This window comes from Balearica regulorum, chromosome 24 (genome assembly GCF_011004875.1).
Source record: "Balearica regulorum gibbericeps isolate bBalReg1 chromosome 24, bBalReg1.pri, whole genome shotgun sequence".
NCBI lineage: Eukaryota > Metazoa > Chordata > Aves > Gruiformes > Gruidae > Balearica > Balearica regulorum.
The window spans coordinates 6,408,645-6,433,132 of record NC_046207.1 but is presented as its reverse complement, the minus strand read 5'-3'; the positions used below and the strand labels follow the sequence as shown (position 1 = coordinate 6,433,132).

The 24,488-nt window shown below is 61.3% G+C and overlaps 1 protein-coding gene across 1 annotated transcript; it reads right to left on the bottom strand.

Moving 5' to 3' along the window:
• Window positions 1–7,222: 7,222 nt before the first annotated feature.
• On the bottom strand, window positions 7,223–22,099 carry NGFR (nerve growth factor receptor). Its single transcript, XM_075775208.1, has 6 exons — window positions 21,975–22,099; window positions 18,093–18,234; window positions 13,293–13,652; window positions 11,359–11,602; window positions 10,492–10,652; window positions 7,223–10,416 (listed from the first exon to the last, which is right to left on the bottom strand). Exons 1-6 carry the CDS (start codon window positions 22,014–22,016, stop codon window positions 10,115–10,117), a joined length of 1,251 nt encoding a protein of 416 aa, XP_075631323.1. The 5' UTR covers window positions 22,017–22,099; the 3' UTR covers window positions 7,223–10,114.
• Window positions 22,100–24,488: the final 2,389 nt, after the last annotated feature.

Below are 24,488 nucleotides of genomic sequence, written 5' to 3'. Positions count from 1 at the left end.
ATCAGGTTCTAGCGCCTGCTGGAAATCGGGGCAGGATTTATGGCTGGGGGCAAAGTGGGTCGGAGCATCCCACGGCTTCTCCTGAGGGTCCTGAAGGGTGATGAAGGGGGTCGTGGTCCCTCCTCGCTCCTCTGAGGGGGGGGGGGGGAGCTTGAGGAAGGGCCCGGGCTGGAGGTGACCCCCCTGCTCTGGGGACCGATGGGCTCCCTGCGATCACAAGGACCAAAATATCCTCAGCGGTGCCTGGAGCTGGTGGAAGGGGCAGGAGATGCTACAGAAGGGATGAAGGTCATCAGCTCTGACCGGTGCTGGATACCCCCGTTCGCAGCCCCCCGCGCCCTGCGGGAGCCGTGTTCCCATTGCACTGAGTATGGCTGTTGTAGGGGAGGTGGGGCTGCCCCGGGGCAGCACCCATGGGTGCAGCTGGTGGGTGCTCAGAGCTGAATCCCAGGGGCTGAGCATGGAAGGAGCAACAAGATAAACCACATCACCTGCTGCTCCCTTCTCGTCTCTTCTCTGACACCTTCCCTCTCACCATGCAGGCTGCCGTGCAAGCACAGTGCCAGGTTCCCCCTCTTCCCTGCTCCCTCCCTCCCTGAATCCCCCATTCCAAACCTTTCCTGACCCCATCCATCACTCCTCTCAGTCTTCATCCTCTTCCTCCTCCCTCTCCCCCTCCCTTTAGTTTTTCCTGCCTGCAACCTCTCAGCTCAGCATCCTGCCCAGAGGCTTGCCCTCCCCATCACCGAGCAGGGGCTGAAGCCCCGGGGCGTCACCGTACCCCCACACCAGCACCCTGGGGTGCCCTGAGGCTCTGCCCCCCCCCCCCCCACCGCAGCAGGGTGGAAATGGGGCACCTGGCAGAAACCACCCGTAAAACGAAGAAAGTTAATCACGGAGATAATTGAAACCAGCGGCCGTGGCTGGAGAGTCAGCCGCTTTTTCTGAGCAGAGGGGAGGAAGGAAGGGGGTGGGAGGCTGGGGCTGGGGGTCTTTGGGGTTTTGTGTTTGTGTTTTTTAAGCCAGGGAACAAATCCATATGGTTGCATGGGCAATTCCCAGGAACTTTTAGCCTGGGCTCAATCATAAATGTTTCAACCCTTTCACTTCGAGTGTAAAATTGAGGCTCTTTGGAAGGAAATGGGTTGGTTGGTGGTTCTTTCCTGGGGCTGTGCAGGCAGCCCTGCCCAGGGTGGGGGGGTGGTCCTGGAGGCGTGTGGCTGTGATCGACCCCCCCCGGGCAGCGTCTGCAGGGGCCAAATACGTTTCTCACCCGGCCCTGGAGAGCAGGACCGTGCTGCTTGCCCAGCCCGCATCCCCCTGGGTGCCCTTAACCTGGGCTCCCTTAGGAAAGCAAGGCTGGGGGTAGCAGCACATCACCACCCCCCTCCCCAGCCACACTCCTGGGCATGGTACGGGCCCGTGGTACCCACCGACCTCACCTCGCTTTGCATTCCCCTTCCAGCAGCGCTGGGTGCCCCGGAGCAGCAGACCGGGGGGAGGAAGGGAAGGCAAGGTCTGGAAGGATCCTGAGCCCAGAGCCTGGCTGGGGGTGGCAAGGGGGTGGCCCCTCTCTCGGAGGGGGCTGCGGGTGCCGGGGTCCCGTGTCCGGCTCAGAAAGGCATCACCAGGGCTCAGTGACTTCGTTCCCCTCCTCATTAATCTTCCCACAACCTCCTTCCACTAATCCTGCTTAAACGCCCCCTCAGCCCAGGCTGCCCCGCACCGGGGACCCACGTCCCCCTGCACCCAGCACCTGGCCCAGGCACGTGGGCACTTCAGGTTTGCACCAGGTTTTAGCCCAAGAACGCCATTTCCGTGCCTCTGGCCTCACGGCACCGAAGCGGGCGAGGGGCAGCGAGGATGCACATGCCCCACATGGTCCAGGCATGTGGGTGGGATGCTGCTGTCCTCGGGCTATTTTGGAAACCCCTGGCTTGGGCTTCGGCTGGGGCTGGTGGTGGTGGTTATCCGCCCGCAGATCTGCAACTGTTTTATGCCTCTGGTTTTTCGACCTTGCAGTTGTGTGTGCATTGCCTTGGGTATTTTCCAGGGTTGAGCCGAAGCATCTCTCCAGAAAGCCCTGATTATTCCAGGCTGAAAAGCAGGTCTGAAGCAATTAGAGATGGAACAAAACCCTTCCAGCTACTGAGCCGCGCAAGGGAAACAGGGGGGAGAATTTGTGTGGGATGGATTTGAGCTTAAAGACAGTCTGGACCTGCAGGGAGGGAGACTTTCCTCCCCGCTCAGGAGCCGAGCAAAATCCTCACTGGCTTCACATCACTTATGTCTTCTCACTCTTCAAGCTTGATGAATGTTAGTGAGAATTGGGTTTTGTCATGATGCTGTCATGGTGGTGACCCATCCCTGGCAGCACAGGGACATGAAGCGATGCAGGGAGCTGGGAAGATGTGGCTGCACTCAGATTTTGCTTGGCTTTTGGAGGACAGGCTGCAAGAACGGGTCAATGCCCAGCATCCGTCCGGCAAGGGGAAGACGAAGATGTGCCCAGGGATGGGAAGGGAGATCGTGCACGAGGGTCAGGACCGGTACGCTGGAATTGGCCGCTGTTTGCTGCCTTCCCACGGCTCGCCTGGCACCCAGCCCGGCCTCCCTAGTTGGAAAACCAGAAATCTGTATTTCTAAGTACTTAATCTGGCAGTTTTGCAAAGCAGAGTGCTGCCTCCGCTCCCGGCTGACGGTCACCAGAGTTTTGCAAAGCAAAACTCTGGTGACCGTCAGCCGGGAGCGGAGGCAGCGGTCCATTCGCTTTGTTTGGAAGAGTTTCATTTTGCATCTAATGAAAGTTTTATTTTGATTTTTTTTTGTTTTGTTTCTAAAACAAAGAGACATTTCCAACAGCTAGCAGCCAGAGATAACAAACAAAACAAAAAAAAAAAAAAAGAAGAATAAAATATTTATTTTAAAATGAGTAATAAACTAACCTGGGAGTGTGTATCTGAGGAGGATTTACATTCATTCTGTTTTTCAAATGGGGAAAATGAGTCACCAGCTAATGGCCAAGGGGAGCTGATGAACTGGAATGAATTGCATGGGAGGTTTCACCTTTTGAGGGCATTAAAACCTCTTTGCCATCCTTCTAGTCTGGGTCTCAGCCTGGTTTTGCACCCAAGTGGTGCAATTTTCCCAGAACAGGACTTGCATCTTCACCCTGGGAGCCAGGGACCCTGGAAGCCTCTTCCGAAGCAGCGATGTCCTGGCTGAAGCTCATCTTCAGTTTGCCTGGGAATTAAAATCTCCTTCATCTGCCCCATCCTCCCCTGGAAACAGGAGAAAGTCAAGTCTTCCAGACCCCCTCAGAGGCTTTTTCCTGCTCTCAGTGATTTTGTCTCCAGCCACATTTGGAAGGAAACCAACCCGACCACTTTCTCCCAGTCTCTGAAAATCAGTCCCCCACCCCTTCCCCTTTCATACTCAAATAAAGGAAATAATTAAAAGATCAGGAAAATGAGCTGCTGGCAAGTTTCCTACAAAATTTGCTCGGCGCTACGTTGCTGTGCAGAGCTTGAAGCCCTTCGCGGGAGCAGGGTAGGCTTTCAGGGACCTGCTGTGACGTCCCCATGGGAGGGATCTGGCCACTTCTGGGGCTCTCTGCTCCCTTCCCCGTTTCCAGCTCCGTTTCAGCCCCGTTTTCAGATGAAGCCAGCCTTTGCAGGGGAGCCTGCGATGTCAGGGCAGTTACCAGTCAGCGGCAATCTGCATCTCAGTGATGCTTTGAGGGAAACCAGAGTGTTTTCCCCACTTAGCCCCCAGCTCCCCTGGCTGGGGGGTTACTTTGGGGTTCCCTGGGCGGCTCCATTGTACCCCCACTCTTGCGTTGCTGGGCTGGAGATGGGGTTTCTCAGCATATTTTGGGCAACATCTTGCACCACCTTTGACAGACCCTCTGTGCTGGGTCTTGCTGAGATGATTCAGCCGCAGCAACAGGAATTACATGCGTTTGGGGGGAACCACTGCCTTGCCCTGGCTGCTGTATCCCCTCTCACATTGTCTCCCTTGCTAACTCACCCCAAATGCATCCATTTCTGCATCCCCATCTGGGGCTGTTTAACCTCTCCCTGCTCCCTCCAGGAAGGCCACATCCATTAAAGCAAAGCCCCATCACCGCCTCTCTTGGTCTGCACCCAGCTGCAGCAAAGCAGAATCACCTGGGGGAAATGTGGGGAAGAAGAAGAGCAGGGCTTTCCCATCCCATCCCATCCCATCCCATCCCATCCCATCCCATCCCATCCCATCCCATCCCATCCCTGCGGGTGGTGGCAGTGCTGTCCCTCCTTTCCTGGTGAGTGAGACGCAATTATCTCTTAGATGCATTGAATTCAGGGTGGTTTCAAGTCAGGTGGCTGCAGGGGCTGGTCTGGGCTCTGCCGCTGCTCAGACATCCTTGTCCCATGGTAGCCCGTGCCAGGACGCCCGTGTCCCACTCCTCTGTGTCCCCTATCCCACGTGAGGTTGTGGGGACGTCCTGAGCTGCAGGACTTTCCCCCGCTCTGCCCTGCCTTGCCAGGCACCTGGGCACGTGGCTTTTGCCCCTTCCTCACCTGCTGGCTTCTCCCTTTGCCTTTCGGGCCAGATTTATCCTGAGTCGGGTTTATCCTGCTCCAGGCGCAGCCCTGGTTTCTACCGGAGCTTCTGGATACTGCACCAGCAGCCGTAATTACTCGAGGTTTTTCCCGTGCACGCGTTTCCCCGAGCCTGATCGGCAGAGGTGTGATGATGGGTTACGCCTGTACCTTGTGAGCCCGGCTCAGCCCTGTCTCTCCCCGCCAGGGCTGCGGGGTGAGGAGCTAAGAGCAGGTTAAAAAAGAGAAAAGCTGCCACGCAGCCTCGGGGATGGGCTGTGCCCGGCGCTGGCGCTTGGCCATCACCCCGGCACTCCCGGCTTTGCCGCCAACCTGCTTCCCATTATTTGGGAATGTGGCTTTCACCGGCATATGGGAGGCAGATTTTGCCCAGGGGTGCGGAGGGGGGGAGCTGCGGATGCTGATGCCAGCGCTGACCCTCGTGCCCCGCTCGGGGCAGGTACCACGGGGCTGTTTGCGGGTCGGGGTTGTCTCTGGGGTCTGGAAATGAAGCATCTCCAAATCCCCCCCTCCCTGTGGCCGGCTGCACCCCTAAATCCAGGCTAAATTGCTGGAGGAACCTGCAAGAACACTTGCTCAGCTCGCTTCTGGAGGCAGACAGATGGATGGGGAAGAAATATAGGTGAGATTAGCGTTTGTCAGCTGCAGCTGGGTGCTGTGAGCTGTTGTTTCACTTGCAAAGCCCTGCTGCTATTCTGGAAGCTCAGCTTTCTTTTCCCATCTTTGTGCCTCCACGAAGGGAAGGCCCCAGCTCCCCGTAGGACCCAGAAGGCGAATTAAAAGCATCTCCCTCCGTCCTGGGGTTTTAATGTGGTTTTTCTTTGTCCTTTTTTCTCAGGGACTCGTGCTGGGGATGGTGAGTGGTTTAGCGAAGCCGTGGTTCTTTGGGGGTGATGGTGGCTGGAGGGGGCATGTGGGTGCAGCACGGGTCTGTCCCTGTGCTCCCACGCTGCTGAGTGTCCCCCTGCACCTCCCACCCCCCCGGACCAGCCCCCAGCCTGCCGGAGCCCTTCCAGAGCTCCTCACAGCAGATGCAAGATTAAGCAGGGGGCCGCTCTCTCCCTCCCCAGGCACCCATAAAGAAGGGGAAGGAAGTTTTCCAGCGCCCTTTCCCCAGCCCTGCTCACCAGCCGATGCAAACATCAGGCTCCTTTCCAGATCTCATTGTTCTTCCTCCCCCCGCACTAACCATAAATCAGGTTGCTCTCCCTGAGGACCATCTAACGCGGCGGATCCCGCACATGAAGACCACCTCGCGAAGCTCCCTCCCTCCCTCCCTCTCCCCCCAACACGGCTTCAGCCTGGGATGCAGGGAGAGTGGCAGGGGGAGAGGATGCTCGTCCCCCCACCCGGGTCCAGGCTCCCTTCCTGGGGGCTGCGGGCAGAAACCCTTCAGCTCACGCTCGCAGCCCGACTCTGCTCCTTTTCTCTGTTCCAGCCCCTTTCCCAGGGGAGGATGGGGATTAAGAGGAAGCAGATTAAACCTAATGGATTGATTGCAATTATTTTCCCTTGTTTATTTGCAGTACCGTATGGGAGCCTGAAAAAAGGAAAGGGAACGCTCCTTGTGTGTGTGCAGTCCTGGTCCTCATTACGTTCCTGCTAGAGAGCGACCCAGGCCAGCCAAAAATAAAACCAGCTACATTTGAGCATCCTATTTCAAGCTCTTATAAACTGCGATGTGTAAATACTTCTGTGCGCAAACCCACACGCAATCCTGTGCGAAGCAACTCCCCCACCAGCCCTGCGAGGTCCCGGCTCCCCTCGCCCACGTGTCCCACGTTCACCGGGGACCCGCACCCTCCTAGGAGCCATCGGAAACTCTTTGGGGCAAGAGCCAACTTTGTGTTTGGGGGCAAGTTTTACCTGTCACTGTGCCTGGGGGTTTTCCCCCTAATTTGGCTGCCCGAGGGCCGTGTGAGTATTCAGCATCAGAAATGCACCCCGTACCCCTTTGCCTACCTGGCGCTGAGCCCTCCAAGCCCTTCCCGGACCCTTTGCAAAAACTTGCCCCCACCTAAATAAGTCTCCCTGGGTCTGGGGGTTTTGTGTCGGATCTCGGGAGGCTGATCCTGCACTTTGGGGCGCTGAGGGCAGCGCTGCTAACGGCACCGGGGTGCAGAAATAGGCACCTTGTGCCCAAAGCAGCAAATGCTTCAAGAGAAGTGGACTTGAGCCTTTTAACGCTCTTTTACAGCAGCTGAAGTAACTCAGAGGGGCAGGAGGAGGAAGCCATCCTCTTTTTCTGGGGTTTGTCCCAACATTGAATGTCTCTCCTGTAGCGCACCGCCTGTACCCTCCCGGGGACACGGTGGGCAGCGCTGGGTGCTTGGGACGCTGCCCGGCACCGCAGCAAGCCGTTGTGCAAAGCCGTGCGAAGCTCCCGACGCCGTGTTCCTGGCTGAGGTCGGAGTCTCCTCCATGCGCTCCCAAGAAATCCTTCTCCACCAGATAAGATCAGACTTTACATTCCTGCTATTTATAAGGTTAAAATAGGAGGATGGGGAAGAACGCAGAAAAAATAAAAACCACCTTGAAGGCTTCGAGGCCATCTTTCCTATCACGGATTCGCAAGTCTCAGTTCCTGGGGATGGGGGGAAAAACCAAGCAGCACGCCAACGCGGTGATGCTCTTTATTGGCATCTGACGGATACACAAGGACAGCTACCCACCCGGCCGGCGCGGCGGCCCGCCACCCCCCGTGCATCGCCCCCCCCCCCACCTCATGCTGCTCACACCCCACCCGCAAACCCCCCAGACTCCTTCTACGACGGCTATTTCTTCACCGTAAAACTTCCTAGTAAATCGGCATTGGTATTACAGGGGGGGTGAGTGGAGAAACACACCTTCTTTGTACAACAGAAACATTAGAAAAGGACACAAAACATACCGACGAGCACTAACTTTGGCTTGGTTTTCCCTCCTTAGTTTGTTTTTTTTTTTAAATTATTTTTATTTATTTCCTGCAGCCAGGGATTTGAGGCATCCCCTGGCTTCTCTTTGGATGCTGAGTTTGTCTCCCTTTCCTCAGCCCTGAGGAAATCCCTTTACTATGGCAATTGAAACCTGAGACCATGGCAATATTGTCCTGAAGAAAAGCAATTTCCAGCTGGCAAGGTACGGTCACGTTGGCTTGTCAGACTGAATCGGGCAGTTTTTTGCTTTTGATCTGGGCACTTTATTCCACGTCGCCCTTAGTTCGTAGTTGAGTTGCTTCACCAAAAAAAAAAGGGATCAATGGAAACAATCTGATGATAACCAACATTTAAATTCATCCAAAAGCATCCCTGCGGATGGCTTGGTCTGCAAGGAGCCGGCGACCCAGCTGGAGGCTTGTAAGCCGGAGTTGCCCACTGCAAGTGGGGTTGCACGTTTGGGGTGGTTTCCTTGGATTTTAGTGATGGGAGAGGGTTGGGACTCAGACATGGGACTCGCAGCCCCATCGAGGCCAAGCGTTTCTAACCAACGGGCTTGGCATGGGCAGCCAGTGGCCAAAGTTGTTCCTCCAAAGGGATCTTTGCTCTGTCATTGCATGAAGGCAGGAGGCATCAAATAGCCCATCCTGGAGATCCGGATTCAGCCTGTGCTGCTTTATCATCCAAAGCACAGGGGACAAAATTCCCAAAAGCTTTTGAAGGACCCGGATGTTTGGAGCTTATTCTCCAATCCCTCAGAAAGCACCAAGCTCTCCATCCCGCTGGGAACAGCCAAATCCATCCGTGTTCCCAAGTTTCTCATGGACCTGCTGCGGCAATTTTTGGGGTGTGTGTGTTTCCCTGCCTCCCCGTTGAGTCTTTAAGGCCAGAAACAAGGTGGGACCGAAGGCTTGGACTTCAAAAGGAAAGCTTGCCTTGCAGGAGGAAAGGCTGTGAGGAAGAGCAGAGGGGCCGGGGCGAGCGCCATCACCCCATGTCACACGTAGAAACATCGAGCAGTCAGTAAAATGACATGATATTATTTACAAGTCTTGCTTATCTCCTTAAGGAGGGGAGGAAAATCACCTTCTGCCTTCAGGAAAGAGTTTCTGGCCGAATCCGGAGGCGAAGGGGGAGTCCATAGGCACAGACGTGCTCTGGTGCCATGCACCAGCTCGCCTTGCAGTGCTTCATCTGCAAAAAGCTCATGATGCTCCAGGCAAGAGAGATGTAAAAGCCGTAGCTGTGTTGGGGACGTCCCCAGGGCCGCGCTGGGTGGCAGATGGTGGGGGGGAACGGGGTGCTCGCCCACCCGGCGGCTGCTCTCCAGCATCACCCATGGGTGAGCTGGGTGCTGGGTGGGCAGCTGATATGCCAAGAAAATGCACTTATAGCTCTGGAGGCATGGAAGAGGTGGGTGATGTCCCCTCCCCGGGGGATCCCGGCAGAGGGAGGAGCTGGGGGCACCCAAGGGTGCCCCGGGGAGGCAGTCGGTGCACCCAGGGTGGGCAGAGGTGAAGGGCCCGCAGGGGAGCGGGCAGGGGCATTTCTGAGCCACCGTCACAGTGCTGGAGGAGGAGGAGGAGGAGGAGGAGGAGGAGGAGGAGGAGGAGGAGGAGGAGGAGCCCTTACAAGCAGGGTCAGGACCACCAGCCCCGGCTGGGTCTGCGGGCGAGGAGGGACAGTGCAATCGCGGCAGGGTGGCTTCGCTCCCGGGTCGGTGCAGCGTGGGGACGCTGGGGTTGGTGGCAGGGGAAGGATGTGCTGAGCCCTTTGGTCGTGTCCCTGCGGCGGGCAGGCACTTTTTCAGCCCTTTAGACCTCGTGTCCCCCCATGGAGCTCCAGTGCCGGGGAGGAGGTGGCACCCAGGTGTCTGGTCCTCAATGTTTGGGTGGTCCCGGCCGCTCCTCACCGAAACCAAACACTGGCAGCCCTGTGGAGCGTCCATGGGGGCTGCGCCCCCCAAATTTCACAGTGTAGGTTGGGCTGCTGGAAGCCAAGTCCTTCTCCCCAGCCCACCCCCCCATGGCACAGCCTGGCCGTAGGACCGCTCCCCTCCCAAAATCCCAGTACGGCAGCTCCAGTTCCCCCCGTGCCCATCCCAGCCCTGCCCTTCGCCTGCGGTTTGGGGAAAGCAGCTGGATTTCAGGGCACAGGAGGGGACCAGGAGGCAGCAGCAGGGTGGGTCAAGGAGGAAGGGCAGGAGGAAGAGGAGAACTGGAGCCCCAGGGAGGAAGGAGGAGATAGAAGGGGAGAGAAGAGGGCTGATAGCGCAGGGCTCATTCCTGCGTGTGTCCGTCCGTCCATCCAGCCTCCCGGGGCTGCAGAGGATGCTCCGGCGGCAGATGGGCTTTGGGCTTTGAGCGGGACTGAGCCCCGCACCCAACCCACTCACGGGCTGCCGGGGGGAGGGGGCGTTGGGAGGGGGCGATACCGAAAACAGGAGCTCAGTGCATACAGGACTGTAAATTGGGGAGGCCCGGGGAGCCCCCGCTTCCTTCCCACCCTCCCCTCCGGGGCTGTCAGTGCCGGGGAGGGGAGAGGCGAGGGGGCGAAGGGGGAAGGGGACCCCGCGGGGCCGCCCCGGGCCACCCTTCAGACGGGAGAGGTGGCGGTGGACTCGCTGTACAAGCTCTCGGCGATGTCCCCGCGCTGGATCTTGCGCAGGGCTGCGAGCAGGGCGTCGAGGGTGGCCGTCTCCTTGGAGGACCAGTCGGCCAGGAGAGCCCGGGCGGGCGATTCCTCCCGGGTGAAGGAGTCTATGAAGTCCTCTTTGTAGCCAAGCTCCCCGGCCAGCTGCCTCCACGTCTCCTCCGCGGAGCTGCTCAGCAGCTTCTCCACCTCCTCCTGCTTGCTGGGCGGCAGGTTGGCGTAGAGGTTCCCGTCTCCCTTGGGGGCTGGGAAGGACAAAGTGGCGTTAAGCCCATCCCCGGGGTGCCCTTGCCCACCCTGCGGCACCCGCTTCGCCCTACCTGGCCCCTGGGTGCTCTGGCCGGGCGGCTGCTGGTCGTGCAGGCTCTGGCTGTCCACCGAGATGCCGCTGTCGCTGTGCAGCTTCTCCCCCTCCGGCGAAGGCGTCTGGTTCACCGGGCGGTTGTTGGCCCCTTGCTTGTTCTGTTTGCAGTTGTTCCACCTGCGGGGAGAGGAGCGGGGAGGTGAGAGCCAGCGGTGACATCCCCTGGCTGGGAGCAAGTTTGTTGCTTCGTCCTCCTTTCCTGGGACCACTTTTCCCAGGGAGAAGTGTTTCTCCCACGGCTTCTGGCTCAACCTCTCCAGCACAGCAGCCAGATCGATTTAAATCGGCATTTCTAGCTGCCAAGCGGATGCCCAGCTCTGCATGGGACCGGGGCAGGGCTCCCTTCCGCAGGGACCTGCTGCAAAAATCCAGCTGCGCTGCCGGAGCTTGCACGGGTCCCGGGGCTGCCGGTGGGTGCCCCCTCACCCTCGGGGTGCCTCCAGCCCCGGGTGCCCGGGGAGCCGCCGAGCCGGCCCTGGCCTGCACGGGGCAGGTGCAAACCCAGCGCGCCGGGGATGAGCCGCTGAGCGTGATCGGCCGCGACGGCCGCCCGCGGCGTGCCAGAACGAGCAGGGGCCGAGCGGGGTGGGGGGGGGTGTTGCGATAAGGGCTTGTGGGGGGTGCGTGGCATACACTGCCATTTCCCTCTTTCACCCCTCAAGCTGATTTCTCGTGCATTTTTTGAAATCTGGCTCCTACCCACCCAGCCTGGCCCCCTCCCTCCCTTCTTGGTGACATCTCTGGCTGCGGGACCTCTGAGGGGGGTGACAGCCTGTTTCCCACTACCCAAACCCTCTGCCACGACGCTGCCTTGGTCCCCCACCTTTTGAAAGCGATGTAGGCCACCAGCCCCACCACCACGGCCGCCAGGATGGAGCAGTAGACAGGGATGAGGTTGTCGGCGGTGCCACGGCTCACGACGGGCTGCGAGCTGCCCATGACGGTGGTGACGGTGTCTGCCAGGGTGCTGGGCATCACTTCAGTGTTGAAGGGGTCCCTGGTGATGGGCTCGGGGCTGTCGGAGCCCACCAGAGACGGCGTGTGTGTCGTCCAGCGAGGGTGGAGGTCTGCCAGGCAGGAGAGGAAAAGAAATTGTAATGTGAAATTACAATTCACATGCCTTGTAATGGGCTGCGGCAAGTGAATTGGTGAAGGGACAACAAGCTCTGCAGGGATCTTCTCCCAAAGGCTGTGGGGTTTGTGGAGGTGCCAGCTCTGCCCCATCCCCGTGTCCCCAGGCGTGTCCTTGCAAACCACCTTGTCGCCTGGCCCCAGACAGCATCAGCCTCCCCGGTCCCCAGGACAAGCTGAAGCCGTCCCCTGCCCCGAATGGCTGACGGTGCCTGGTCACGGCTGGACACAGACACAGCTTTGTAAGCTCTTCTTCCCCAGCACTGGGTTTACTCGATTCCTGCAGCTCTTCCCCTGACACGCAAGCTGCAGACGGAGCCCTGGGCTCCCAGCGCCGGTACCGAAGCCCAGGGACGCAGCCCAGCTGCCTCCCACCCACCGCACATCAGCACCGGGACAACCCAGCCACCGCCCGCACGAAGCCCATCTGCTGCCGGCAGCGCCGCAGCCTGGATTTGCCCCTTTCCCGGCCCCTGCCTGCAGCCACGTGCCCCCACCAGCCCCGGCCCCTTCGGGAGTGACCCCGTTCCTGCCGCACCCAGGCGTGTCCCACGGAGCGAGTGGGCACGTCTCGTCTTGCCCCGGGAAAACGCTCTCACCTGCAGCTGCCCCATCCCCTCCCCTGGGTACCGGCTCCCTCCCAAACTCCCCCCCCACCCCTCTCCAGGGGCTTGTCCCCCACCCGCTGGCAGCGAGCCCCGCGGGGCTGTGCCACGTCTGCTGGCCCGGGAGGACGGAGCGGGTGCCGCAGCGGGGAGCTGGCATCTCGCCCCCACCCCCCGCCGAACCCTGCTGCCCTTTCGGAGCGGTGCTTCGGTGGCCATCGCGGCCGTTTCCGGCGGGGCCCCGCTGGCGGCTAACAAAGCTGGCCCTGTGCTCCTTGACTTATGGCTCCATTTACTCGACCCTTTCAAGGGAGCTGCGCTGGCTGCCCCCGCGCTGTGAATCAGCGGCAGCCAGGACAAAGCTCTTTTCTCCCTGTCCGGGCTCGGGGCAGGGAATCACGCTGCTGCTGCCAAGGAGCAACCGGGGTGTCCCCAGCCGGCGCGGCCCTGACACTCCTTGGGGGGCTCCGCACGGCAGTGGGGTGCGGGCTGGCACGGCGGGGGGCTGCTGCCGGTCAATGATGCTCTCCCCCTTCCCCTGGCACTGAACCCTCCCGGGCTGCGGGGTCGGCTGTTCCCCGGCTCTTAAGGGCAGTTAATTCCCATCAGAAATCCATCGGCTGCCAAGTTCCCTCCTGATGAAGGCTTGGGCAGTGGCGAGCATGGCGTCAGGGACTGGTGACCCTCTCGGCTCCGCTCGCTGTTCCTGGGCACCAAAAGCCACCCGGCAGAGCGCCCGCACCCGCGGCAGCGTCCTGCCAGGAGCTCGGCCAAGGAAGCCCGTGGCAAGGGCTGGGCACAGCCTGGGGCCAGGCATGTGCCGGGGAGATGAGGGCTCATGGCAAGAGCCCGAGGGCTGGGGGTCTCAGCTGAACACGGGGGTCCTCTCCTCTCCTCCAAGCCCAGGGACGTGCCGCTGCCTCCCCATTGCTGTGGTACAAGGGGAAACTGAGGCAGGGGAACATGAGGTGAACCCAGCTCTCCGCTCTGCAACGGCTGTCCCCAGAAAAGGCGGCATTACCTCTGCACTCAGCATCCGAGATGGCCGTGCACTCCTTCACCATCACCTCGTTCTCCTCGCAGGTGGTGCAGGGCAGGCAGGGGTCCACGAAGTTGGCTTCACTGGAGAAGGTGCCCTCGGGACATTCCTCGCAGACCGTGTCCTGCGAGTCCTGGCAGGGGAACATGAGGCCGAAGCCCACCTCGCACACCCGGCACTCCTTGCAGGTCCCGTTGGGCTCATCCTGGTAGTAGCCATAGGCACAGCGGCACACGGCGTCGTCCGACTCCACGCAGGGTGCGGACATGCTCTGCAGCCCCACGCACTGTGTGCAGGGCTTGCACGGCTCCGTGGCGCTCACCGTGTCCGAGTAGGTGACACCTGGCAGGGGACAGAGGGTGAGGTGAGCCGGGTCCCGGCATGGCAGCCCCATCCCCGTGGCCACTGGCTTCGTCCCATCACCCAGTAGTGCCGGGCTGGGGAATGCGCTTGTGCAGCGGCTGCTGGATGGCACCATCTCCCCTTTCCCCATTTTTCCCCTCCTCTGGGCCAGAGGGAGAGGTGTCCTCCCCGGCAGCCCCCCAACACCACCGAGCACCCCCAGCCCACAGGCTCCACGTCCCATTACCAGCTACACCCTTCCTGCAGCAATTCCCCGGCTCAGCAGGGATCCAGCCGGTGAGCTCCTGCAGCCTGGGCAGGTCTGGGTGCTGCCCTCAACGTGCCCGTCCCAGAGCTGGGTGCCCATGTCCCTGGGCGAGCATCCTCATCCCCAGCCGGAGCGAGCATCGTCCCCATTTTTGACCTCCGTATGGTCCCCGTGGGCATCCTGCAGCCCATCGCTGCTCCCCAAACACTTTCCCTTCTGCATCCTGCCCGGGGGATCCCTCGGGGCATCGCCGCCCTGCGCCCCCCTCCTCTGCCACGTGTCCCCGCCAGGCTCGGGGAGGCCGGGAGATGCGGGGTGTGATGCGAACAGGAGGTTACAACACTAATTGCTGTCTCTCCTCTGACCCCGGGGCTTCTTGCTCTCCGGTTTCATCCTGCAGGACTGACTCTGCCGGGGAAATCAATCCTCCTGCCGCAGCCCGGCAAGCCACCCCCGCGCCCCCTTGCTCCCCCTGCCCGCTCCCAAAGGTGTTTGAAGATATTTTTAGCCTGGGAAGACGGGTCAGCTCCTGTCCTGAAGGCACAGCTGCCGTCCGTGCCAGCTGCCTCCCGTCGATCCCCCCGCAGCCCACGCTGCCGCAACACCCTGCCTTCCCTTGTCCGAAACGCCGGGGCACAGTCCAGCCTCCGTGATGAAGAAGGTGTCGGGGAGATCAAGGGCAATCCCTCCGCCAGCCCTGCTCCTCAGGAAGGCAATCCAGCCACGCGCTCATCTTTAATTACCTGCCTGTCTCCCGAGGATGACTGTGGGAGACGGCAATTCCCACCCTCGGTGGCCTCCAGCTTCCCCGGGCGGCCGAGGAGAGGTCGAGCCACGGCCAGGCTCAGGGCAGGGCTGTTCTGGTGCTTCATTTTTGGCTGCTTTCAAGATAGAGGGGAATGAAGAGCCCCGAGACCTTGGTGATGGGCAGGGTTAGAGGGATGGAGGTGCCATCCCAGCCTCGGCAGCTCTCACCACGAGCCCTGAGCAGCGACAGCCGTGACATTTCCACCCCCAACATCTCCCCCCGCCCCGTGTCTGTGTCTGGGCATCCTGCTCCTCTCTCGGGGCCGGCCCCCTGCCCTCCCTGGAACTGCAGGACCCCAGGGATGAACCTGCTCCACTGCTGCCGCCTCGGCTCTGCCCCGGGGGGGGGCGAGCAGCCCCTGCCCCGCCACCCGGCCAAGCGAGCAGAGCCGGAGCAGCACCGGGTCGGCCGCCGGCGTGCACAGCTCCCATTAACCTGGGCTCATCCTTTGCGTTATTCTGAATTATTGATAGGCACCATTAGAGCGGGGAAGTGGCCAGGAAAGGCATACGGCTGAGTGGGCACATTTTCAGTGGCAGCAAGGTATCTGAGCTGAGCAATTACAGCTGAGATTCAAACAGGGCCCCCCCCCGCCTCTGCCCGCCCGCAGCAATGGAGGCTGGCGAGGGGGATAAATAAATCATGAGGCAGCAATCGGGGGGGGCTGGCAAGCCAGGGGAGAAGGAAAATTAAAATTAAAAAAAAAGCAAGTGGTCATTTGGGCTAATGCAGGGACCGTCTCCTCTGGCCCCCCAGCCCCCGTGGGCTTTGGCAAGGGTGGTGCTTTGGTTGTAGCAAATTTTTGCAAAACAATTTGGCTGGTGAATTGGGAAGACATCCAAGGCGAGAGCTCGGAGGCAGCCCGGGGTGGAGGTGGGGACCTGGGCGGCCCAGGGCCGTGCCCGCATTCCTCCCCGCCGGCTCACGCTTGGCAGGCAGGGCGCTTTGCCGGGACCGGGGCTGCCTGCACCTGCCCAGCGCCTGCGGGATCCGGCGCGAGCCCAGGTCCAAAAGGACCCTGTCCCCATCCCAGCAAGGGCTGGCGGTGGGCTTTGCAGGTCTCCTCCTCTTCCCACCCCAAAATCCCGCTCTGGGCTCAGAGAAGAGCTGGGGGAGCGTTTGCCCCCTTGCAGCACCTGCACCCATGAGTCACCCCACGGTCACCCCCACCCAGCAGCTCCCAGCTGATGAGCTTCTGGGGATTAGTCCGTGCTGCCGTTCATGAATGAATGAATGAAAGACTGCAGCTGGGGCAGGGCTGGGGGTATAAAGCAGGAGGGTTTGCAGGGCCTTTGTCCTGCCTGTGGTTCTCTGGTTGGTCTGTGGGTCTTCTCTTGGAGGTGGGGAGGTTGCCCCTGCCTTGGTGCTGCTCCTCCTTGTGATAGCTGCCTGGTCCTGCCCTGGGGTGGGCACTACGCTGATCTGCCCTGGGCAGGTAAGTGGCGTCTCACATCGTGGATATTCCTGAGCTGGGGGGGAATGGGGCTGTGAGCTGCTGGACTGGGAGGCAGGTGAAGGGGGAAACTGAGGCACAGAAAGGGGGATTGCCAGTCCCAGAGCAGCTGCCGGTGGGCCAGGAGCACTCAGCCATGCTGGCCCATCAGTGGCAATGCCAAGCAAGGCACCAAGCATGCCCTGGGGCTTTGCTCTCAGCCTGGGTGTGATGCTGGGAGGCCTCAGGGCTGCAGTGTTTGCTCCTGGCTGCCCTCATCCCCGCAGGGGTGGAGGAAGGAGCCAGACCCTTTTGTCCTGGTACTTTCCAGCTCAGCTCCCTGACCCAACAGAGCTGCTGCCTGATGTTAATCCCCCTGCAAAAATGTAAATTCCTGGCCTGGGGCAACACAGGGCTGGGCAGGAGGAGCTGGGATGCAAACCAGAGCAGCGGTGCTTCAACCCAGCTGGTGCACTGACCTCAGTGCTGCACCCAGTTCATAATCCTGGTCTCTCCATAACCTCTACATCCCACCCCCTCCAGGGAGGGCAGAAACTCCCTTTATCCATTGGTTCCCAGAAAAAAAACTGGGGAGACAAGCCATCTGCCAGCCTGGAAGCGCAGGGTGTTAACGGGAAACCGGCTCATCTGAGCACCCCCAGGAAGGCAAAGCATCCCTCTGGATTTACAGCCCTGCTCATGGGCGACCTGGAGCCGGACGCCCCTGGCCAGGCTCCCTGCAGGAAGGGCTCTTGGGGCTGGAGGGGTGCGGTGGATGCCCGGCACCTCGCCGTAAGATGGGTCTGAGCCCGGCAGGGTTATCCTGCACAGCAACCCCGAGGCTGCAGCCGTGGGGGGGGGATTCAGCCTCCCCAGTCCCTGCAGCCAGGCGCTGGGAGGGTAAGCGCTGTTCATCGATTCTGCAGGAAAGCAGAGGTATTTTTAGCACTGTCCTGACACTGCTCGTCCCCTGCTCTGTGCTGGTGCTGCTCTGCTTATGCTGCTTCTCCCCCCGCCCCAGACTTTGCCTCCTCTGCGCTCCCCCACAGCCGTGCTCTGTCCCTTCCCCCTCTCAAATCGCATCCCCGGAGCAATCTTGGCTTGGCCGGCACAGCTTTTCCTACAAATGCTTGTCCTTAGGCCTTCAAAGGGTTTGCAGCAGTAAATTTGAAGGGCAGATTGCTTATGCCTATCATGGCATTGTTTAAACAGTAATAGTTGGACCACTTCATCTGTAAGCATTTAAGCAGGTCTCCAGCACGCATCTCCGACCGACATTTATGAAGCATTTGACATAGGCAATGTGCCTGGACCTGGCCAGGAGAAAACTGTTCCCCTCTCTTGGGGACCCTATGTGATTTGCTTCTCCCCTCTCAAACTTGCTTTTATTTTGCAGTCTTTACAAAGCTTTTATTTTTATTTTTTTTTTGAAAAAATACAGGTGGCTCACTGGGAGACATCCCTGTGGCTGGATCTGACAAGGCACAGTCAGCGTGGGGAGGGGAATGTTTCAGAGGCAAACGCTGGCCACGAGCCAGTAGCCAAGGAGCCATTGGGAGGGAGACAGTGCTGGAAGGGGATCTGTGAAGGTGCCTGGCACCAATGGGCCCCAAAATGGGGGGAGCTGCTGCATCTGTGGCTGGGATCTGCAGGGCAGATGCTTTGGGGAAGCGCTGGGCGTAACGCCCAGGGATGCCTGGGGAGGCTGTGGGTGCGGGGGGGGAGCCGACCTGTGCAAGGGCCGTGCCTGGGACCGCTGGGCTGTACACGGAAAGGCAGGAGCAGACAGCACAAACTGTGCCCAGGCAACGCTTCCAGGAAGGAAAGAGGATGCGTGCGGGGAGACCCAAGTGCCTGCTAATGCTCATGGTCCCCAAAGCCCCCCCGTGCCAGCCCCTTTGTGGTGCTTCACGAAGGGGAGCGGGTACTCACTGTCCAGGCAGGGCTCGCAGACGGTCTGGTTGACCCCGCAGGGCTGCACCACCCCTTCTCCCAGGTTGCAGGCTTTGCAGCACTCCCCGCTCGTGGTGTACATCTTGGTGGGGCACTTCTCCCTGGAGCCCCAGGTGGGTCCCTGGGAGAGAAAACAGAGCTGGGAGGTGACCCTTGTTACGGGACCCTCCCCGCAAGGGCAGGCGGAGAAGCGTGTTGCATCCAGGCGGGGTCCCGCCCTGGGGTGGACATCCCATGTCAGGGCTCACCCATGAAATCTAGGTCCTGAGAGAAGCACCTTCCCTGGGTAAAACTCGCTCGTCAAGAAAGCCCCTGCCAAGTGCTGCTGCTGGAGGAAGGTCGGGAAAGCCCACGGTCTGGGCTGGTATTTTGGGGGCAGGGGGGAATGTGGGCTTTTCTGCAGGGTTATGGCATTGTTTGCCCTGGTCTGTCATCTGGGCTGTCCCCTCTAAGGATGCTTTGCCATCCTGAAGGGTTCAGCCCTTCCCAGCCTGGGGGAAGGCAGGGCGCTGCCTACGGGCTGGCAGCAGGGAGACCTGCCTGCTGCGACGGAGGGTTTGGAGAGCTGGGCTGGCAGCTCTGCGCAGCGCTGCCGCTGCACATGGGGATCAGAAGTCAGACCCCACGATGGAAGGGGAGAACTTGAAGGGAGCACTGAGAGCTTCAGCAACATTACTGCCTAATGGAAGTAAGCATATCTGCTTATAGAACCTGTCGTCACGTATGGAAGCAATAAATGTGCCACAAGCGGTCTGACCCACCCTGCACATGTACTTTGCAGCCTGGGGTGTGTTTGCAGGACGGGTGCTCCCCAAAACACCTCTTGGCCAGGCCCCTGAGGTGCAGGAAGCATCTCCGCCTGGGCGCGGGGCTGCTGAGATGCCCGCGGTGATCCGAGCTCTGCCAGGGTTCCTTGTGCTCTCTCTGCTCGCGGGCAGGTGTGCTCCAGGACTGGACCATCCCTTTGCCATCCAACTTAAGCCTGATTTTTGGGGGAAGAAACTCAGCTAATGCTTGGAGAAGCTCACCCTCCCCGTGCATCTGGATGCCTCGTCAGCCAGTTGGCTGTCTCCTTGCACAATGCGGCGTTATGAACTCGCTGTGCATCATCCGGCAGCATCCGGCCCGGCTGAGACAATGGAGCGCCAATTATAGGCATCTGAATGACAAAGTGCTCCAATTACCCTGCGCTTGAAAGCATGTGCTCTCCTCCCTGGCGCTGCTTCGCCAGCCCAGGCTGGCACCCTGCTCTGGCGCTGGGCTCCAGCTGGGTAAGCAGGAGGGTTTGGGGAGGGGGGAGCTTCCCAGCACCCCCAGATGACAGCCAGGGAATGGGTTTGGGGGTGAGGAAGGGGCTCGCTTTGCAGCGGGCTGGCTGCATGCCTCTCCTGGGGGACAGATCCGGCCGGTGGGGCTTTGCAGCAAACCTGGTTGGAGCTCACCCCGCTGCTCCATCCCCTGCAGCCCTGACTTGCAGCGCGTCTCCCCTGCTCGGGCAGGGGTTTGCCCACCTCCCCACGGTTGTGGCGGCAGCAGCAGCCGTGAGCGGGGCCGGGGGAGCAGCCGAATGTGCCTGGCTATAAATAGTGCTGGGAAGGCTGGGGCAGCGCAGCTGGGGCCGGCAGCGGCCAGCTCTCCCACGCTGCCGGCAGCTGCGAGCGGCTCCGTATGCCCGTGGGGATGGGACCTGGCCACACCGCTTCCTCCGTGCGACACCCAGACCCCCGGCAGCTGACCCCAGAGACACACCACACACACACACCCCCCCAGCCACATGTCCCCTCCTTGTAGGGCTGCCAGGAGCAGCTGATGTCGCCCCCTCTGCACTCCTAAATCCTGTAGAAAATGCAACTTCCAGTCCCAGGTGCTGCACACCTCCCCCCCAGCTCTGCTGGCGTTTCCCTTACAGTTCTCTGTCTTGAGCACTGAAACCCCCATAAAGATTAACACAGTTATAAGAGGGGCACATGGTCTGCATTAGCCCGCTGAAATGTGCATGTTATTAACACAACTCCTGTTGACAAAGCCACAGGTATTAACACCATAAAGCATTTTGACAGCTGGACCAAGGAGGGGGGCATGGACGGAGGGTGCGAGCAACACCTCTGTAAGCTTCTAATTGCTTTTGGAGTTGTGTCACAGGGGGTTTGTGTCCTAGCAGATGTCACCGGTTAAGGAGATGGCCTCAGAGGGAACCAGGAGAAGCAGGAGCTCGGCACAGCACCGTTAGCTCCGGATCCCTGGCACAGAAGATCACTTCACACCAAAGCGGGGAAGGGAGGGGATGCTACAGCTGGAGATGGGCCCAGCGGCAAGCCTGGATCCGAACCACCCGTGAGCCTGGCAGACGGGCTCTGCCTTTCCTGGCGAAGCACCCTGTCTAGGAAAGGCCAAACCCCTGGCTCCGAGCAATCCCCAAACTTCGGGCAGCACAGAAAGCCACGTCTGAGGTCTGCGGGTCTGGCCAAGCCTCGGCACGGCAGGACTGGGAGGGCTCTGCCTCTTCCCGCGTGGAGCTACCGGCCAAGCGGCACAGGTAAAGAGCAACAAATACGGGGTACCCGGGGTTTGGGGTGGCCGTGGGGCTGTGGCCACAGCTGTGGGTGCACATCTGGACCTGCCCGAGCGAGGGCTCAGCGGAGCAGCCCCTGTGCATGCCCCCCACCCTCCCCGCTCGGCAGGTGTAATCCCGGGGGACAGATCCAGCCCCGAGGCAGCGGGTGCCCTGGCTGGTGATGGCTGGGCTCAGCCCCGACCCGGGGAGGTGGCTGCAGAGATTTGGGGGACACCAAAACCCAGCCCTGCCGCAGCCGCCCAAGGTGGGTAATTCCCTGGGGAGAAATCATTTGAATCCATGCGGCTGGGACAGCTCTTGCCTTTCCTGCCACCCGCCTGCTCCCACAAGCATCCCCAAGCAGCCTGGCCAGCCCAGTCCCATGCCCCGTACCATGGGTGTACGGGGGAAAGGGACCCTCCGGCACAGAGCCGCAAACGCTGCTCTCCTCCTCGGTCTTTGCATGAAACCGCTGAAGCACCGGCTTTAGTACCCTGCCCGAAAGGGCTCCCGCTGCCTGACGAAACCTCTGGACCCCCATCAAACCCTCCACCCAACCTCAGCCCTGTTTCTGCCCCAGGTGGGGGGTCCATCCCCGGGTGCCCACCCGGCCGCCCTGCTCCGGGCATTTCCCCCTCTCCGTGCCCTGAAGTTTTGTCTCCGGCACACGCCGAGGCTGTGCCCATCCCGGGGGGTCACGCCAGGGAACAGGGTCTTGCCCTTTGTTCTGGGCAGCGAGTTTGGAGCTGGGAAGCTCTAAGGGAGATTTTGGGGATGTGGGATGGCAGGACATGAGGCGCTGGGGTGGGGGCAGCTTCCTCCCCCCCGCCCCCAGTGACCGAGGGCTCTGTCATCCTTTTTCCTGGGTAAAAGGGATGACAGAGCGCGGTGCAGTGGGATCAGGGGGCTGCATGAGCCATCCCTGTGGGTCCCCCATCACCCCCCCCCGGCCCCCTCCGCACCCAGAAGTGCTCTGCCTGGCACCCCCGGGCCCCCCGCCCGGCTCCCCCCCCCGCTGCCCCCGGGAACCCTCCAGCCCCGCATCTGCCTGCCTGGTACCCCCGGGACCCCCCGCTCCGCACCCTCCGGGCTCTCCATCCCGGTACACGTGGGAGCCTCCGTGCCTGCCAGCCTGGTACCCCCGGGACCCTCCGCTACCCCTGCGCGGTGCGCCCGGGACTCTCCACCCCGGTACCGCCCTTCTCGGTACCCCGGGACCCTCCATCCCACCCCCGCCCGGTGCCTCGGGGACCCCCGGCCCGCCCGCTCCCCCCGGGATGCTGCACCCCCGCTCCCCCCGCACTCACCGCCGGCAGCAGGAGCAGCAGCAGCGGCAGGAGCCCGGCCATGGTGCGGGGGCGGCGGGGCCGGTCACCCCCCCGAGAGCCGGTGCGCGGCCGGGCTGCCCTCCCTCTGCCGCCCGTCGCCTCGGCGGCAGCCAGAAAAGGGCTGCAAGTCCCTCCTCCTCCTCCTCCTCCTCCTCTCCGCCCCCGGAGCATCACGGCGAGCGGCCGAGCCAGCACCCTCCTCCGCCGGCACACAAAGCCCAGACCCCTCCGGGCCCCCCCCCCCGGACCCCCCGCCCTCCCACGAAATGCTTTTGGGGTGTGCTTGGTCGCCAGCCAGCTCGCCCCAGCCCCTCAATTATTCACACCCACCCACCAATCCCCACGCACCCTCCTCTGCCGTCCGTCCGTCCCCCCAAACGCGCACCCACACCCCTGACACTGCAGCCCGGGCTCCGAGCTGGGCAGCGGCCGTGGCTGGGGAGGGGTGACCAGACCTCCTCTGGCTGCGTGGGACAAGGGACAGCACCCCACGGGTGTCTGGATCGGTGACCCCGCCAGGACGCAGACCCCAAGGTCTGTCACAGCCGTCCGGGTGACAGGGAGAAGCCCCCAGCGGGGAACGTGCCGGTGATGCTGCGGTGTCTGAAGCTGCTCTTTGTAAATCAACCCTTGACAGTCAAAAAACCCCTAGTCATGTCCTTTGGTTCCTAAAAAGCTCCCTGCTCCCCACGTGCCGCTCCCCTCTGCCATGGAGCTTCCAGCTTCTTGCGGGACAACTGTGCCTGGTGTCCCGCCCAGACCCCACGGTGATGGACGCTGGAAATGCCGCAGCCTGTCCCTCAGCCCAGCGAGATCCCTGCCTCGGCGTGTCAGCACCAGAAACGCTCTTTGTGGGCTGACTGGAAAAAGGAGGTGGGTTTTGGTAAGGGGGGGGTAGCTGGGAACGGCCCAGACACGCTCGCACCAGCCCCCGGGGCAGCCCCCGCGGCCAGGACAGAGGAGAGACGCCGTCCCTCTCTGACGCTGGGCACTGCGCTGTCCCTCGTGTCTCACCAACGCCCGGCGTTTCCTCGCCCCTCCAGGCTCTGCGGGTGCCTTTGGGGTTCCCGGTAGCGATGCTCGGTCCAGCCTTTCCCACCACCAGGGTCAGTCGAGCCCCCCCCAGCTCCCCGCAGCCCCTGTGGGCTCCTCCTTCGGGTCACATTTTCCCCTCCGGGCAGCAAAGCGCCCAGGGCTGAGCGCAGCTCAGCTGGATTTCCTCTCAAAAAGGGAATTATCAACTTCCCGAGGCGCACGAGGTCGGCTGATCCCGGCTGGCTCGCGCTGCTCCGATGGGTGGCCGGGAAGGGCTTTAAGGAAAGTCCCTCGTTTGTAGCCTTGCCTTTCAATGAGATTCAACTGAAGCCAAAGCTGCCATTTGTTCTCCGGCACGGAGACGCGGGAACACATGTGCGCACCACATGGCGATGGGTGTGCCGGCCAGAAAGCCGTGCCAGGGCCAGGTGGGGACGGGGCAGGATGCGCGCGGGGCCGTGGGGCGCGGGATGCCCGCCCGCAGATCGGATGGGCAGGGAGGGAAGCGATAAGCCCCGCATCCCGCTCGCTTTTTAACGCGCTGATGAATGGAAACGGGGCAGAGCTGCCTGCAGACATATGGCGGGGCTGGGCACAGCGGGGGGGGGGGGCAGCCCGGGTCTCCCGCAATTAATTTGCTTTTGCCGTTCCGCCACGGCAAGCGGCAAACCTTTCCTTGGCCCCCTTGGTAAATCCCTCCACCCCGCAGGGTTTTGGGCTGTGGCCTCCCGCCGCAGAATGCACTTGCCGGGGATATGGGGGGCTGGGGCAAGCGGTCCCTGAGCCTCCCCCCCCCGCCGCCACCCCGGGTGCCGCACAACGGCCTGATGCCACTGCGGGAGTCACCTCGGGAAAAACCCAGCAGCGGTGATGTAAAGCCGAGCCGCTCAGCTGGGCTGCGTCTGCACCAGGCTGGGCCAGCGGAGGGAAGGGAAAACTTCTGCTCCCATCCTAACCCTCCGCGGCTCCTCCGGTGAAGGGACTCTCTAGCACTTTTCATTAAATCCCCCGCACAGACATTTTATTTTTTTCTGTCCCAAAAAGGTTGCGGCCCTTTGCTGGCTCCATGAGATGACAAAGAACCTCTTAAAAGTCTGCCGTCGCCTCTCGAATTAAAGCCAAAGGCCCCAGGGGTTTATGTGCTGGGGGAGCATCCTTCAGGCTGCCGGTGGGAGACGGCACGCTCCGCCGAATTGCAACCCCTAAGGTAAACCAAAAGCTACGTCCCCTCGCAATCAGCTCCGTGTGCCGGAGTGTGGCCGGTCACGCTCCTGGGGTGGCTCATGGCCGTCGGGGGGGGGCCCAAAGTTGGGTCTCAGCAACGCTGTCGGTCCTGCTCTGCCGCGGCGGGACGATGCTGCGGGGGCTGGCGTGGCGCTGGCTGCCGGCGGAGCTGGGTTTGCCTTGCTGAGAGCAGGCTGGGGAGCGGTTCGGCTGCAAGCTGCCGGTTTGTAATGA